Source organism: Glycine max, chromosome 2, assembly GCF_000004515.6.
Source record: "Glycine max cultivar Williams 82 chromosome 2, Glycine_max_v4.0, whole genome shotgun sequence".
Taxonomy (NCBI): Eukaryota; Viridiplantae; Streptophyta; class Magnoliopsida; order Fabales; family Fabaceae; genus Glycine; species Glycine max.
The window spans coordinates 466,627-481,610 of record NC_016089.4 but is presented as its reverse complement, the minus strand read 5'-3'; the positions used below and the strand labels follow the sequence as shown (position 1 = coordinate 481,610).

Below are 14,984 nucleotides of genomic sequence, written 5' to 3'. Positions count from 1 at the left end.
TAAAATTGTTAAAATATTAGCCAATGCAATTATAAGTAAATATTCACACAAACTGTGATCCACATAATCTAAAGACGCAAAAGTTGCAATAAAATTGTGCTCGCGATTTGATTTGTTTTTTTCTTCTTGTTTGTGTTTTCTGAGTGTGCGTGTTGTGTTTAGTGTCTGTGTAGTTTTTGTTGATGGTGAAGAAAGAGGAGGCATGGTGGCGCCGCCGCCATAGAAGAAACAACAACGGAGGATTTGCGGCTGAAGGTTGAACTGTCCATGAATTCAAGAGAGATATGGTTTAAGATTAACATGTCTGATTATGCGAAAATTCAGAAGGGAAAACAGTTTTAATATAAAATTTTGTGACTAAAAATACTTTTGAGCTTTTTCTTCATACAAACATGTACTAAATCTATAACAAGTTTCCAAACATATTATAATTAATTTTCATTAAATAAAAAATTATACTAAATTAAGTAACTTTTAAAATAAATAAAAAACAAAAATATTTGCCACTTCACCAAAAATCAATTTTTGCATTCGTCACTTATTAGTTAATAGGGCGTCAATTCAACTTCAACGGTACTCTGCAATGGAAAACTATAGAAAAAACTTTTTGAGGGCAGCAAGGTAATTTCAAGCAAATAATGTCGATTTCGAAAGACAAGTATGTGTCTGATAGCGTCACTATGTTGCCGTTTGTCAAATTTGTGTGAAATACCGGCTCTGCCCTCACTGTTTTTCCACAGTTCCGAAAATATTTCACCCGTTTTTTTTTTTTTTTTTTTTGTGATATTTGTGTGTGAAGAAGAAATTGAAGGTTGATGATCCCTTCTACGAGTTGGTATCGAAAGAAGAACAACGTTGGATCCTGTCCTTGATTTGTATTTGAAAGCCATTGAAGAAGTTCTTCTTCAAAACCCCATTTTCTAAGCTTTATTTGCAACTTACCCTTTTTCTCTCCTTTTTGGGCCCCTGAAGCATGTTTTTGAAGCAAAGCTTGCCTTTTTAAGTCACCAAAGTCTAACCCCATTTTGAAACTTTGCCTTTTCCTTTTTGGGTAGTGAGCTTAGCTTAGCCTCACTTTAGAGACTCATGTGTGATCCCTGAGAAAAGAAAACCCAGTTGCTGGTTTTGGTACTTTGCTTTCTCTCACAATGAACTCTTCCACAAGGTTGGATTCAGCTGTGTTTCAGCTCACACCAACTAGAACCAGGTAATAATAGTGTTTGTTACCCCATTCATCAATGTATTTTATATCATTTTATTTATTTACCATTTGTGCCATTTCTCACTACAAATAGAAAGCAAGAACTAAGGAATAAGTTTATTGATTTTGTGTTTTTTTAAGCAGTTGGGCTATTTGATAAAGTGATTTAAAATGGAGATGACTACGTGTTTTTAGAAGTAATGATAACTTGAGTTAGAGGACTATGATTCATTTGGTTGTCAAGTGATTTAGTTCAGTTTTACTCTGAAGTGTGTTGAAATGATTGGAGCCAACGTGATTTTTGTTTTTGCAACTGGAGTGTGTTATCTTCCAGTTATTTATAAATGTTGTAGCTGATGGGTGCTTTCATCGGTGGTTAATTTGATATGTGATCATTATTGAAGTTCTTTGGATGGTACAGTGCGGTTGCTGATGAGCTTCAGTACTAGAAGAACTCGAACTTAAGAAATGGGTTACTAACTACTGAGAGAGTGTATGCTATTTTTACTAGTGTTTTTTAGGTCACTAATTGATCTATGCAAAAGCTCATTAAAAACGATGGTTGTAGGTGTTCGCTGCCTGACTTGTTTGATTTGATTTTTTTACCCTCCTCTCTAAATCAGGTTTGACTTGGTTATAACTGTGAATGGAAAGAAGGAGAAAGTTGCCTCGGGTTTGCTCAACCCATTTCTATCCCACTTGAAGGCTGCTCAAGATCAAATAGCTAAGGGTGGTTATTCAATTGTTCTTGTGCCTGAGCATGGCAGTGACGCCTCATGGTTTACCAAGGGAACTGTTGAAAGGTTTGGCTTGTTAGTTATCATAATTTTTTTTTGTTAACTATTCCTATCAATGCAACTTGAAATTTGAATTGACACTGATCTTTCTTTTAAATATGCTTATTCAATGTTGTGATTGCTGTCATTTCTTCCAGTACTCAACATGGATCTAGTATGCCGTTTTGGAAGTACTGTTTTTGGTGTAATATGTTCTTCAAAATCCCTTTTATATTTCTTGTGTTCTTATCTTTCAAAAGAAGAGGGAAGTACTGGGGAAATGACAATGAAACTATGCCTTTGAAAGTTAAACACATAAATTAAATGACTTGTAACTCTAAGGTTGGAAACTTAAAGTGTGTCCTCTTACGAATGATTCTAGGTGACATTCAGTTTCATATAAATTAGCATGCAGAACTAATTTCCTCTGCTTCTGTAGGTTTGTTCGCTTTGTTAGCACTCCTGAGGTATTGGAACGTGTGTATACTATAGAATCCGAAATTGCACAAATTGAAGAGGCAATTGCAATTCAAGGAAATAATTCTATAGGGATTAGCATTGTAAGTAAATATCTAACAATTTTCAAATTCAATCTCAGCAATTAAAGGTCTGTTTAAAGTAACTTGTATACCTGCAGGTGGAAGAATACCAAATAAAACATGTGGAAAGCACTGACGGTAATTTTGAAAGAACAGGTACATCTATTGCAAATTATTATTGTGTAAAACTATCAACTAACTTGTATTCAACAAATTTGGATATATTTAAAGCTTTGCTGAAATTTATAATTGTTTGCAACTAAGAAGACTTGCTGCTTTGCTCAGGCAGGAAGACTCAGCAGAATACGAATGAGGAGAAAGCTATTGTTCTTTACAAGGTTAGAAGGTCTTGAATGCCCTAATCTTATATTAATTTATCATTTTCTAATGTCTGTGTGGATATGTACCAGTCTGATACACTGCCACCTGAAACAAATGGAAGCACCAAATCAGAAGGAAACTCAAAGTAAATTCTAAATCTCTTCAACTTTTTTCCTTCTTTTGTATGATCATCCAGTAGGAAATTTTAATTGACGGTTGTGTATGATTAATATAAAATGCAGCCCATGCCTGACCTGAATATCACACTAAATTTTTTATCTAATTTTATTGGGGCTTTGTAACATTTGCTAATACATGGATTGCAATTGGGAACAATTGATTCCTTAGTGACTAACTTTTACCCTTGTTTTTTTGCCCTATGATAAGGCTTGTTGTATTGCCATTTAAAGTAAACAAATTTCTTGTAGCTTATTGTGATAAATTGTATTGTAAAATTTACACCAGCAGGTCAACAAGATAATATGCTATCTTGAAATCTTCAGGTCTTGTCTTATCTTTATGGATACTATGATTGCCAACATTTTCTCTGGCAAACAATAATAGATTTCTCGTACTTGGGGTTGACCTTCCACCCTTTCCAACAAGGTTATCTACAATTCAACATAAGGACTCCTTATTGAATTTAGTGGATTAAAATTAGCACTATAACATATGATAAATGAAGTGACATTGACTGAATTTTTGTTATAAAAATTAGTTAAGCTAACATACAAACCTTATTGTGTAGTTCACATATGTAGAATCGGTGCTTTTTAAAGTGTTGTACTCGTTGAGCATCTGTTCATTGTGTAAAATTGGTTGTTAACATCTGTGTTGTATTGTATTCCCTTCTTTATGTATTGTTTTAGACTTCAGCTTTTGAAAGTCCTGGAGACACGTAAATCTATGCTGCAGAAAGAGCAAGGAATGGCATTTGCACGTGCTGTTGCTGCGGGTTTTGACATTGACTACATGATGCCTGCTTTGATGTCATTTGCTGAATGCTTTGAAGCATCACGCTTGATGTAAAAATAATTATCTTTCTTTACCAATTTTCACCTTAAATATACCGATTAGTGAGATGTTGGGTTCTTGGCCAATTGGTTGATAACATATATGTGATTTCTGGATGATATTGCTGATGTCATATTTCAGGGATGCATGTAGAAATTTTATTTCTCTTTGGAAAAGAAAGCATGAGAGTGGCCAATGGCTTGAAATTGAAACTGCTGAAGTGACGCCCAATCATGCTGACTTCTCTGCAATAAATGCATCAGGCATCATATTTTCCAATATGGTTACTACTTCCCATACTAAATTGGACTTAGAAAGTAATGGGAAAACTAATTCAGGTACCTGAAAACTCCAGCACATGTGGACTTGTATATTTGCGCACTGTTTGACTTAGTAGTGCATACCTTTATATTAACCTGGGGCTCGAGGTCATTCAAAGGATTATTATTTTCTTGAGTGGATTAAGGGGAGAAAATAGTTGGAGGAAGATTCATTGGGGATACATGAAAGAACAAGGGTGGTTTGGAATCAAGCCATACACAAGTCTTATTATAGTGGGTTTTAGGAGGTTTTAGGTTCTGTGAACAATGCCTGCAAATTTGGGTTTGAGGGTTTGTCAATTTCATAGGTTCTATGACTAATGGAAGAAAGAATTAACTGGGGTTTTGTTGAATATAATTTTTTTATTCTGGTTACCAAGAATACTAGATCTGAGCCCGGTGTCTATTTTTTCTCTCCCTTAAAAATGTACTAACATTGTTGTTTACACATTTATAGATGTGTTTCCAACGGACAGACAACCAACTGCAGGTTACAAAGATGATGTTCAAGGTCATTTTCCAAATAATGGGTTTTCCTCCTGGTCTGTTCATTCTTCCCCAGGTGCTTTACCAATGTTTCAGCCATATCCAGTTCAAGGGATACCCTACTATCAGACTTATCCAGCAAACAGCCCATTTATGCAGCCAGTTTGTTCAACACCAATGGGACATAGAAGGCATTCCATGGATAATGGACAGCTTATAGAATCCGAAACTCGGGATGAAATGGATATGAAGAGGGAGCGTTCACTGACTGGAGAACGATGGAAGAAGGCTGGCCGATCAGGCAGACAGAAATCTGGAATGGTGGTCATTAGGAACATCAATTACATAACAAAGACAGAACGATCTTCGGGCAGTGGATCATGTTCAGATTATTCCTCTGAAAGTGATGGAGATAAAGATGCTCATGAGTCAGTTAAGACCTCAAAAAGAAGAGGGACCAGTGACAAATCTTTTAAAATGTTGAATTCATCTGATAAGGAAGTAACAGACTCTGGGAAAGATGCTGATGGAGGACAGTGGCTAGCATTCCAAAATTGTTTACTGAGAGGAGTAGATGAAGATAGACATGCCATTGACCAAGTTCAGTTTGATCAAGTGAGAAGAAAAAAACATGTTGCAGTTGATGATCCTATAGATTTTACGGAGCGGAATATGCATGAAGCTCGAGGAGGTGGAACCATAGATATGCTTAGCATTAGCAATGGATTGACCCGCATGCCTAGGTCATCCAATGATGTCTTGTTATCTAGGTCAGGACAGTCTGTTAATGGTAATTTACATTCTTCCTCAGATGTGGCATCTGTCAATGGACAAGGTTATTCAAGCAATAAATTGGAAAGGAAGTTGTTTCACGATACGAATGATGACTCCTATATAGTCAGAGTCAAAGATTCAGGAAATTTTGAGAGAAATGCTATTGACATGGACTCCGAGTTCCCAAAGGTGTACAGGAAGGAAGAAAATACTTCCAATTATCAGCCAGATGAATTGAGTTTGATGCCTGAACGAGGAGCAGAAAAGGGGTCAATGGGTTATGACCCTGCCTTAGACTATGAATTGCAGGCTCAGTCTGGAAGCGGTGCTTTGCAAGATAAAAAAAACAAAGGTTCATTATTAGCTCACACGAAACTGAGATCTAAGATGTTGGATAAAGATCTGAAATCAAAACCTACTCCAAATAATTCTGATGTAAAAAAGACTGTTGGGCCAATAAGGAGAGGAAAGACTAATAAACCAAGTCCATTGGATGAAGCAAGAGCACGCGCTGAAAGACTACGGAACAACAAAGCTGATCCCCAAAAGCTGAAGAAAGAGAAGGTAATCTATATTCCCCTACCTACTAATCCTCCTTTCCCATTTCATATTTGTATTGCCTATGCATAACATAAATTTGAAATAAACTTAACATTATATTTAGTATGTTTAACATTTAGATAAATAAGAGATTCATGTTTCAAGGTCATTCATATGTTTCTCAAATCTATTTATCTTCTCTTTTGTTTATAATGATTAGGAAGAGGAAGAGATAAAACGCCTCGACGCTTTAAAAATGGAGAGGCAAAAGAGAATTGCTGCCAGGAGTAATTCAATTGCCACCAAGTCATCCACGCCACCACAGCAAACCAAGAAACAGATTCCAAGGAAATTTTCACCTAGCTCTTATATAGGATCCAAGTTTAGTGATTCAGAGCCGGGTTCATCCTCACCCTTCCCAAGATTTCCCATCAGAATTGCTTCTGCTGGATCCAGCGAGTCTTCAAAAGCCCCAAAAACCAGCAGATTGAGTACTGGAAGCCAGTTAGCTACAAACAAATTAAGCCGATCAGTGCCTTCTCTGCCCGAATCTAAGCTAGAGAAGGGTGATGGTACAACTGATACTAAGGCATCGATGACAAGACTTAGAAGATTGTCAGAACCTAAAATGAGTACCATTCGTCATACTTCCTCTGTCTCTGTTAAACCACGAGGTGCTAGGACAACTTCAGTGACTAAAGCAGCTAATGAGACTGAGATCAAAAAGATTTCTGCTATTGTGAATCATGATAAAAGCAAGACTGCAACCCTTCCCGAACTAAAAATTAAAACACCTAAAGCTAATAACATCGTCCAAAATAAATCATCAATTAAAGAGAGGACACAGAAGCTGAATGTTAACAAATCTTCTATGAATTCAGAAGGTGCCGTGCTGAAGAGAAATGAATTTGGAATTTCATCCATTGATGATGAAGATGATAATCCTATAATTGAAAAGAATGTTGTAATGCTTGAGCGTGAAAAAACTTGTGGCCCCAATATTAGCAATGACAAGTCAAAAGAAAAAACAGGGATGCCAAAGAGACAGTATGACAATGATAAAGTGATGGAGAAACCTGAGACAGTGTCAAGTTATGTTGCTGTTCGTGCCCCAGTTTCAGTAGATATGGAAACCTTGGAGAACAAATCACATGTGCTACCCTTATTGTCCAAGGTGTGTTTTCATAAATTTATTTATTGTTAACTGTCTTGATAGTTTATACTCTTGTAATCAGTATGCATAAAAGAAAAATATGTTAAAATGATCATGAACTATTCGTGAATGTTCTGTCTGTCTGAAAGCATATGATCTTTTAAACAAATAACAGTAATTATGAAATACTGAACAAATTACAGTAACATGTTTTTGTGTGAGGCTTGAAACTGCAGCTAATATGTTTCCTCTAATTTATTCTTGGCGAAGCACAAGCTTGTACTGCCAACTTTACATCCTTTTTTTTAAAAAAATTGTGGGACATTATAACATAAAATCAAAAGCAGGTACACATTTTTAAAATTTTGGTTTTCCTCGAACTCTTGTAGTATTCAGATATTTTGTTGGGAAGAGAAGTCTATGTTCAATATTAGGATAAATTTGCTGATATTTGATTTTTAATGTCAGGAATGATATGTTATTTTGTGGTGTAGTTTATCTTGAATTCTCCATACATGAGAAAAGTTCTTATACATCAGTTAATTTTGAATATATTTTCTTCCAAAATCAGGTTAAAACAAATGATACAGATAAAGGGCATTCAAAATCATCTAGCATTCATATTACTGATGAAGCATATCATGCCCCACATGCTCGAGTTTCTTCTTTGGAAGATTGTTGCACACGAAACTCTGAGCATGGTAAAGTACCTACCACAAGCTTGGACAGTGCATCACTTGGTATGGAGACTTTTAGATCACGTGTGTCTGATTCCAGAAACTCAACACTTGAGAAGATTCCTGAAGTGATTGAGAAGCCTCAGGTAAAGGAATCATCGAAAGGGTTGAGACGGCTGTTAAAATTTGGAAGAAAGAATCACAACTCGCCTACTGCTGGACGTGACATGGAATCGGATAATACCAGTATTGATGGTTCCGAAGCAAATGAGATTGGAACTAATGGTTCCTCGAATGAAGGTAGCATGATCCTAATGGCAACCAGCATATTACCATAGTATATATTAGGAATTACATTTTTAGAGCACTTTTTGATATATGGTAGTACACTTTCACTTCAAACAGTTCTATTCTACAAATCACATTGTTGATACCATGATCCTTACAACACTCAAAACCTTGTGTTCCGACCAATTAGTTTAAACTATAAATCTAAAAATATCAAATACAATTTTGATGTGTCTTTTAAGGACTAAATTGTGGACTCCAAACCCCTTAGTTCAAAGCTGCCAGTACCTAAATGAGTTCATGAATCTCCCTCCCCCAATACTCAACACTGACATACACTCTCCTTTCCCTTCTCATTTTTAGTTATTTAATTTGAAGGCCATAAAAAAGTTAAATATATAACCATTTTGGTAACATCAAGCTATACCTGTGAAGATTCAAGATTATGACATACAACATAGCATCTCATAAAATCAAATTTTTGAATGATTAATGTATTCTCTGGCATATGCATTTACCTGAACTGCATTGCATGTTGGTTAAACCAACATCATTCCAGTTGCTGTCATGGATTGCCATATTGATCTGGTATTGACTTCACTTAAACCAACATTCAGAAATGGTTTGCTTTCTCAATACTAAAAATTGCAAGTTACTTGAGAAAGTATAATGAACATAAATAACCATACTAAGTGAAAATCCAAGGTGCATTTGGCTTGTTTTCTGTTTTCATTCAGTGGATATATTTTTCACTAATAATTACAAAATGAGACATTGTTTTCATTTTGTTTTCCATTTTCAAGAATTTGCATAGGGAACAGTGCAACATCATTTATTTATTTCATCACTTCCGTTGTTCTTGACAACACTGAAACAAAGTGAAAATAAACATAACACATCCCGAATAACTGTTCCTTTTTCTTTTTTCTATTTTTTTTTAAAAAGATGTTATCATCTAGATATAGTACTGAAGTTATAGCTTTTGCTTTGTCTTTTCATATATTCATCCTTGCTCCTTTTAATAAATGTCTTGTGAATATTATTGTCATGTGACAAATTGATAGAAGGTCACACCATATTGTGTTTTATCTGTAACATATGATTGATATACTCAAGCTGGCCATCATATTGGGATTTTGCTGTGTTTTCTTAGTTCATACTCTGAAGAATTTGATCTCTCGAGATGATACTCCCACAGCCAGTGCAACTCCTCCAAAGTGTAAGCACTTGCTCAATTTATTCAAGTGAACCTGAATAAACTCTTGCTTTATCTTATCATCTAGATTCCTGTTAATATTCTGAATATGGAACATGTTTAACACATCATTCTTTTGCAGCTTCTCGCTCTTTCTCCTTGTTATCGCCATTCCGAAAAGCAACAAAGGAAAAAAGATAATGATGGCTTGACAGAATATATGCTGCTGCTTGAGGTTGACACAGTGACCATTTACTTGATTCTTTTAATTTTATTTTTCCTTTTTGGGGACCTCAATGGTCCTGTGTGTCTAGTACTCTAGCTGAAAATATTTTGCTTTTGGAATCCAGCTATTAACAAAAGCAATTTTAGGCCCTTTTTTGACAGCCCTTTTGAGCTTACCTTCTCAAATTTATTGGAAATCTAGATGGGGAGATTGATTCTGAATCCTTAAGGAATTGGTTGGTTCAGCATCTGGTAATGTAAATTATGCCACTATGTTTTGACATTAGGAAAATCAATTATCGTACTTTTCAATGAAAAAGAAAAACAAACATTTCAATGTATAGTTTTGGTTGGCATCTACTTGGATACGCATTCGATTATGTTTAATTGTTCAAAACTGATTTTATCCAGCTTTAATGGACCTTAACCCTTCTGCAATCTTGATGATTGCCACAATTTATGTGATCCTAAGGAATCATGAAACATTAGACTATAGGTGATATTTGTTTCTAAGTTCTGTAATTACATTTTTAAGAACAATATCATTACTCATTAGGATTGGGTTGTTAAGACAGGGTTGTTTTTCATTTTATTGTCTATCAGTTGCAAATCATCAAATCTGTTTTTCAATCTTAGTCACATCATCATTTAATAGTGACAAAAATTAAAATGGAATAAAAAGTTTATAAGAATCAACATGAGAAATTTATTTAAAAGTAAAAAAAATGAGAATTACCCTATATCGGCAGTTGTAAGTTGTCGCGAAGACAAAATTTTAAGGTGGTTATGACGTGGTTTGTTTGAACCGTTGCAGTGCATGGCCTAAAATAATTTCACATCTTGTTTTAATTTTTATTGATTGAGTTAAATTCCTTTATAATTTTAAAAGTCCTTTTGAAGAGTTTTTATTAATAAATGCTCCGTTGTTTTTAATCAGAGTTTGATGAATATACGTTGTTATAGTAAAAAAAATTATATTGTTAATCAAAAGTTATCGTTGGTATAATTTTTAAGAATTTTTAAGTTAATTATTGTAAACTCAAATAAGTTTATTATAATATCATAACCTATAATTAAATGATAATTTTAAATTATTTTAAATGAATAGCTTATTTCTAAAATGGAAAACTCTTGGGAACATGACAATTTGTTTGTATACATGGAGTGTCACATAATGAAATCAAATGACACAAAGGTGATTTCATTAATATTAATTGGACAGAGTTAACGGTTGAATGTATTTATTGTACTTTTTTCTATTTTTAAAATTAAATTTTATTTTTTCATCTTTTGAGGGATCTAACTATTAGTTATCGGTACAAATTTGAGTTTTTTCCGAAAGTAATTATGAATTAGGCATAATAATTAAATTTAAACTTATAAATATTTAGCTAATCCTGACTCAAACTTTAGATGAAAAAAAACTTGTTTTAACTAGAGTTGAGGTCAAGCTTTCTTCATTATGTAGAATGGAGTCGAGTTCAATAATAAAGACTGAGGATGTGAAACCTTGCCCTCAAATTTGTTTTGCAACACACGTAATGACTAAATAATAAAAGTAAACTTATACAAATAAATAAAAATGTAATTTAATACTTGAAAAAATTATTTTTGTATGTGTTATTATTAATTTTATATATTATTTAAATTAAAACATAATCAATAACTTAATATATAATTCATTTAAAATTATATAAAAGTAAATTGTTTTTATAAATAAAAAAGAGGGTAGGTTGCCCACAGGTTTCCCCAACTTTGACAAAGATGAGGCTTAATTTTAATTTTAGGATAAATATGTTTTTGATTTTTATATTTTTGGTCAAACTTGATTTTAGTTTTTTTACATTTAAATTAATGAAATCAGTCGATCCCTTGAATATATGATTTTGTTGTATATTTTTAAAAGTTAGAGGGTTGATTTCATTGATATAAAAGTAAAAGGTCTAAAATTAAGTTTGAGTAAATTCAAGAGAAAAACACATTTTACTCTTTAATTTTTTTTATACTCATCTTAAACAATCTTAAGGATGCATGGAATTAAATTTCATTTCTTGATCACTCAATTAAACAATGACATGTCATATGTTAGATGCATAATATCATAGTAATGATTTTTTCATGATAAAGGTAAAACAAGAAATAATTACTGTGATATCTTGTTTTTCGTTTCAGTAGGGCAATTCATAGTAAAGTCACTTTTTAAAATATGCTATGTGTTCTCTTTTTGAATTAAGATGTTCAAATTTAAAATCCCTTTCACCTCTAACTCACTTTCAAGCAAAACCAATTTCAAAAAATCAAGTTTACAAATGCTCCTCTTAACACTAAATTTAATTGCAGAATCTTGTTCATGGTGTATACCAAAACCATGAATTACCTGGTATCCTTACTCACTAAACACCAAATCGTACTCAGTGTTTATCTCTCTCTCTCTCTCTCTCTCTATATATATATATATATATATATATAAAGTCAAATAAAAGTAATCACGTAAGTTAAATCACATCACACTCAACTTTTCTTAGTTCTCACCAACTCCTTTCAGAAACACACAAGAAAAAAAAAATGAACACTTATTTCAAGGACTCATTGGCGATTGAAGAGGGCCCAGAGTTTCAAGCGATTTGTTTATGGAAGGCAGGCCAAAGTCCATCTGTAGTGTATGGTAGATTTTATGCAAACACTATTTAGCGTTGATATTGACATGTACAATGTGACAGTGACCTCTACAATGTTGAGGTTAAAGATATCCACCAAAAAATAATTGATTCTTGTATGTTATCCAAAGATAATATATTTCCACAATCTTGCTCTAAATCTTCTATAATTCACAATAAATTTACAATGATATACATGAATTGCCTACAAAGGTTGATAACTAACGTCTAATGAACCCTCGACCTCAAACAAGTATTGTATTTTATAACATGTTTGCAACGTTATTCATCTCAAGTCACACAAGTTACTTATCATGTGTTGAAGATAAATTGGCTCTGGAGATTTAAGATACCACTGTTAATTGTTAATTGAGTTCTTAGTTAAACAAAACATGGTATTCAAATTAATCAACAACCGATTTTGGTTCCCAGCTAAATGAACTAATGTTCTTCGTTCACTTGTAGACAATACATGGTAAAGCCACTTAAAATATGCAAAATTCCCTTTCGATTTATGATGTCCAAATTCAATACCACTTTCACTTCAAAGTCACTTTTAACCAAAACAAATTTCAAAATCAAGTATATAAATGCTCCTCTTAACACTAGCAGAATCTAGTTCAAGATGTATACCACAACCATGACTAGCATTGTGTCAATTAAATAAGATTAATAAAGGAAGTCATAAATTAGAAACAAGCTTAATTTCAAAAGACGAAAAAAAAGAGAATAAATCCAAACACAAGAACATCTTAACGAGGAAGATTAAAAAGCAGTCCCTGCTCACATATTTGCATTTTGTAGCTTAAGATTTTAATAACATCTCAAAAACCAAAATATTGAAACATTTGCAAGCAAAAGCCAATGCGGACACCTGATATTGTAACAATGATATTGGGAGAACTGGCGATAATTCACTAACACAAATGATTTAAAAATAAACATTTCTAGGATGTCCCTCATTGATACATAAAAACTCATAGCAACCAAAAAGTACTAACTGAATGAAATTCATAACAAAATTTGAAAATTGCACATGATATAATGCCTATGATGCACTTTTCTTCAGCTTAGCAAGCTCTTGCCTAACAACAGCTGCCCTCTGCACAAATTAAACATTTTGTATATTAGACTTCTTCTGAAATTAAAATGATAGTATAACAAAAAAGAACAGACCCCTTTCTGTGAGAAGGGTAACACACTAACACTAGTACACAACTAAATAAAAAATTTTGAAAAAGAAAAAGTATAAACATGTACAATGAAACCAACCTTGATCTTGGCCAACATTATCTTGAACCTATCAAAGTCATTAAGGGATGCCCTCCTCTTCTGCACAATCAGTTTTCTGCCCCAAGAACTCTTCTCCCATCTGTTCTTAACATCTGTTCAATGAGAAAACAAACTGATGAACAAAAAGAAATGCTTCCAATAAAATAACAATTTCTCCGTGAAAACTTGTACCAACCAGCAGCCTCCATGGCTTGAATGAGATCCTTCTTCTTGGGGATCCTCTTAATATCGATCTTGATGTCAGTGAGTGATAGCCTCTTGAAGTTCACTTGGGACCTCACCATGTCAGGAGCATCAACAAGAGCCTGTCAACAAATGGTAGAAAAATTATGCTACATGGTTTTGACATCAAATACCCAAAAGCTGTAAAAAGCACATCCAACTTATCAATAATGTGGACACCTCTAATATTCAATGGAATTTGACGTTACCACAGCTCAAAATTTCATTTAGTGAGTTGATGCTACATAAGCAAAGTATACAAAGCCTAATGACCCAATTAAAATACAACTCAGAAAAACCAATAGCTTCAAAACAGAGAAATATAAAACAGCAAAAAAAAAACTAAAAGCATCCACTAAAATTAGCTGCAAGGTTGACCTCTCAAACTCCAACGAAATTTGATATTATCACATTCCAATTTAACACCAAGACCCATTGCTATATTATCACATAAAGTATACAAAGCCTTATGACCCAATTTAAACACTTCTAATCAATAGCTTCAAAAAAGAGACATAAAACGGAATAAAAAAACCTAAAACCATCCATCAAACATCAGCGAGGTGGATAACTCTAACTCTTTAAATGGAATTTGATATTATCACACAACAAATTGATACCAATACCTAAAACAACTAAGCAGAACCAATTGATGTTCACACAAACACACACAGTACAACCTTATGACCCAATTAAAAAACAACTAAGCAGAACTAACAGCTTCAAAAAACCAAAAACATAAAACAACGGATTAGTACAATTCTTCTAGCACCAAAAGCCAAGACGACAATTTACCAACACCCAGATGAAAAAAATATACTTTTTTGCTCCAACCTCGAGAAACCAAAACAAACAAAAAAGCACCCACCCAATGAACCTAATCAAACGAAAAAAAAATACCAAAATCAGAGAAAGAAAAGAAAAAGGGCATACCCTATTCTGGTCAATGACATCGACAATAACCACGAGCCTCCCATACTCTTTGCCATAGTTGATCTGAGCAACCCTTCCAATCTCAACGTACCTCTTGAAAGGCTGCAACACAGATCAAAGACGGAAAAAAAAAAATTTTTTTATCAGAAGAAGAAAATCCAGATGCAGAAACACGCAAGGGTTGAGAAAGTGAGGGAACTCACCATTTTCGGGTTATGGAGTCTCTGTAACGACTGCTGAAGAGGTGAAAGGAAGAAAAAAAGGTTAGGAGTTAGGGTTTTTGTCGACGCTGCAATTATAAAGGAGTGTGTTGAGTTGAGGAACACACGCATGGGCCAAAACACAACAGGGTCATATGTTTGTGTCTGAA

General features: G+C 33.7%; 2 protein-coding genes across 4 annotated transcripts; one reads left to right on the top strand and one right to left on the bottom strand.

Annotated features, from left to right (window-relative positions):
• The first annotated feature begins 690 nt into the window (after nucleotides 1-690).
• LOC100776852 (COP1-interacting protein 7) lies at nucleotides 691-9,852 on the top strand. Of its 3 annotated transcripts, XM_041010040.1 has the most exons (14): nucleotides 1,127-1,207; nucleotides 1,623-1,694; nucleotides 1,825-2,004; nucleotides 2,417-2,537; nucleotides 2,615-2,672; nucleotides 2,802-2,854; nucleotides 2,927-2,982; nucleotides 3,707-3,862; nucleotides 3,993-4,189; nucleotides 4,629-5,995; nucleotides 6,192-7,145; nucleotides 7,696-8,101; nucleotides 9,243-9,308; nucleotides 9,427-9,852. In XM_041010040.1, the coding sequence occupies exons 8-14, from the start codon at nucleotides 3,744-3,746 to the stop codon at nucleotides 9,483-9,485; spliced, it is 3,168 nt and encodes a 1,055-aa protein (XP_040865974.1). In that variant the 5' UTR covers nucleotides 1,127-1,207; nucleotides 1,623-1,694; nucleotides 1,825-2,004; nucleotides 2,417-2,537; nucleotides 2,615-2,672; nucleotides 2,802-2,854; nucleotides 2,927-2,982; nucleotides 3,707-3,743; the 3' UTR covers nucleotides 9,486-9,852. The 3 variants fall into 3 exon arrangements, with proteins under 3 accessions (XP_003519712.1, XP_040865974.1, XP_006574510.1); XM_003519664.5 differs by lacking the exon at nucleotides 1,623-1,694 and having other exon boundaries at nucleotides 691-1,207; XM_006574447.3 differs by lacking the exons at nucleotides 1,127-1,207; nucleotides 1,623-1,694; nucleotides 1,825-2,004; nucleotides 2,417-2,537; nucleotides 2,615-2,672 and having other exon boundaries at nucleotides 3,753-3,862.
• A 3,232-nt stretch (nucleotides 9,853-13,084) lies between these two features.
• On the bottom strand, nucleotides 13,085-14,876 carry LOC100817659 (probable 60S ribosomal protein L14). The gene is made up of 5 exons (NM_001377985.1): nucleotides 14,818-14,876; nucleotides 14,615-14,716; nucleotides 13,635-13,764; nucleotides 13,439-13,551; nucleotides 13,085-13,268 (listed from the first exon to the last, which is right to left on the bottom strand). The coding sequence occupies exons 1-5, from the start codon at nucleotides 14,818-14,820 to the stop codon at nucleotides 13,215-13,217; spliced, it is 402 nt and encodes a 133-aa protein (NP_001364914.1). The 5' UTR covers nucleotides 14,821-14,876; the 3' UTR covers nucleotides 13,085-13,214.
• Between the last annotated feature and the right edge of the window lie 108 nt (nucleotides 14,877-14,984).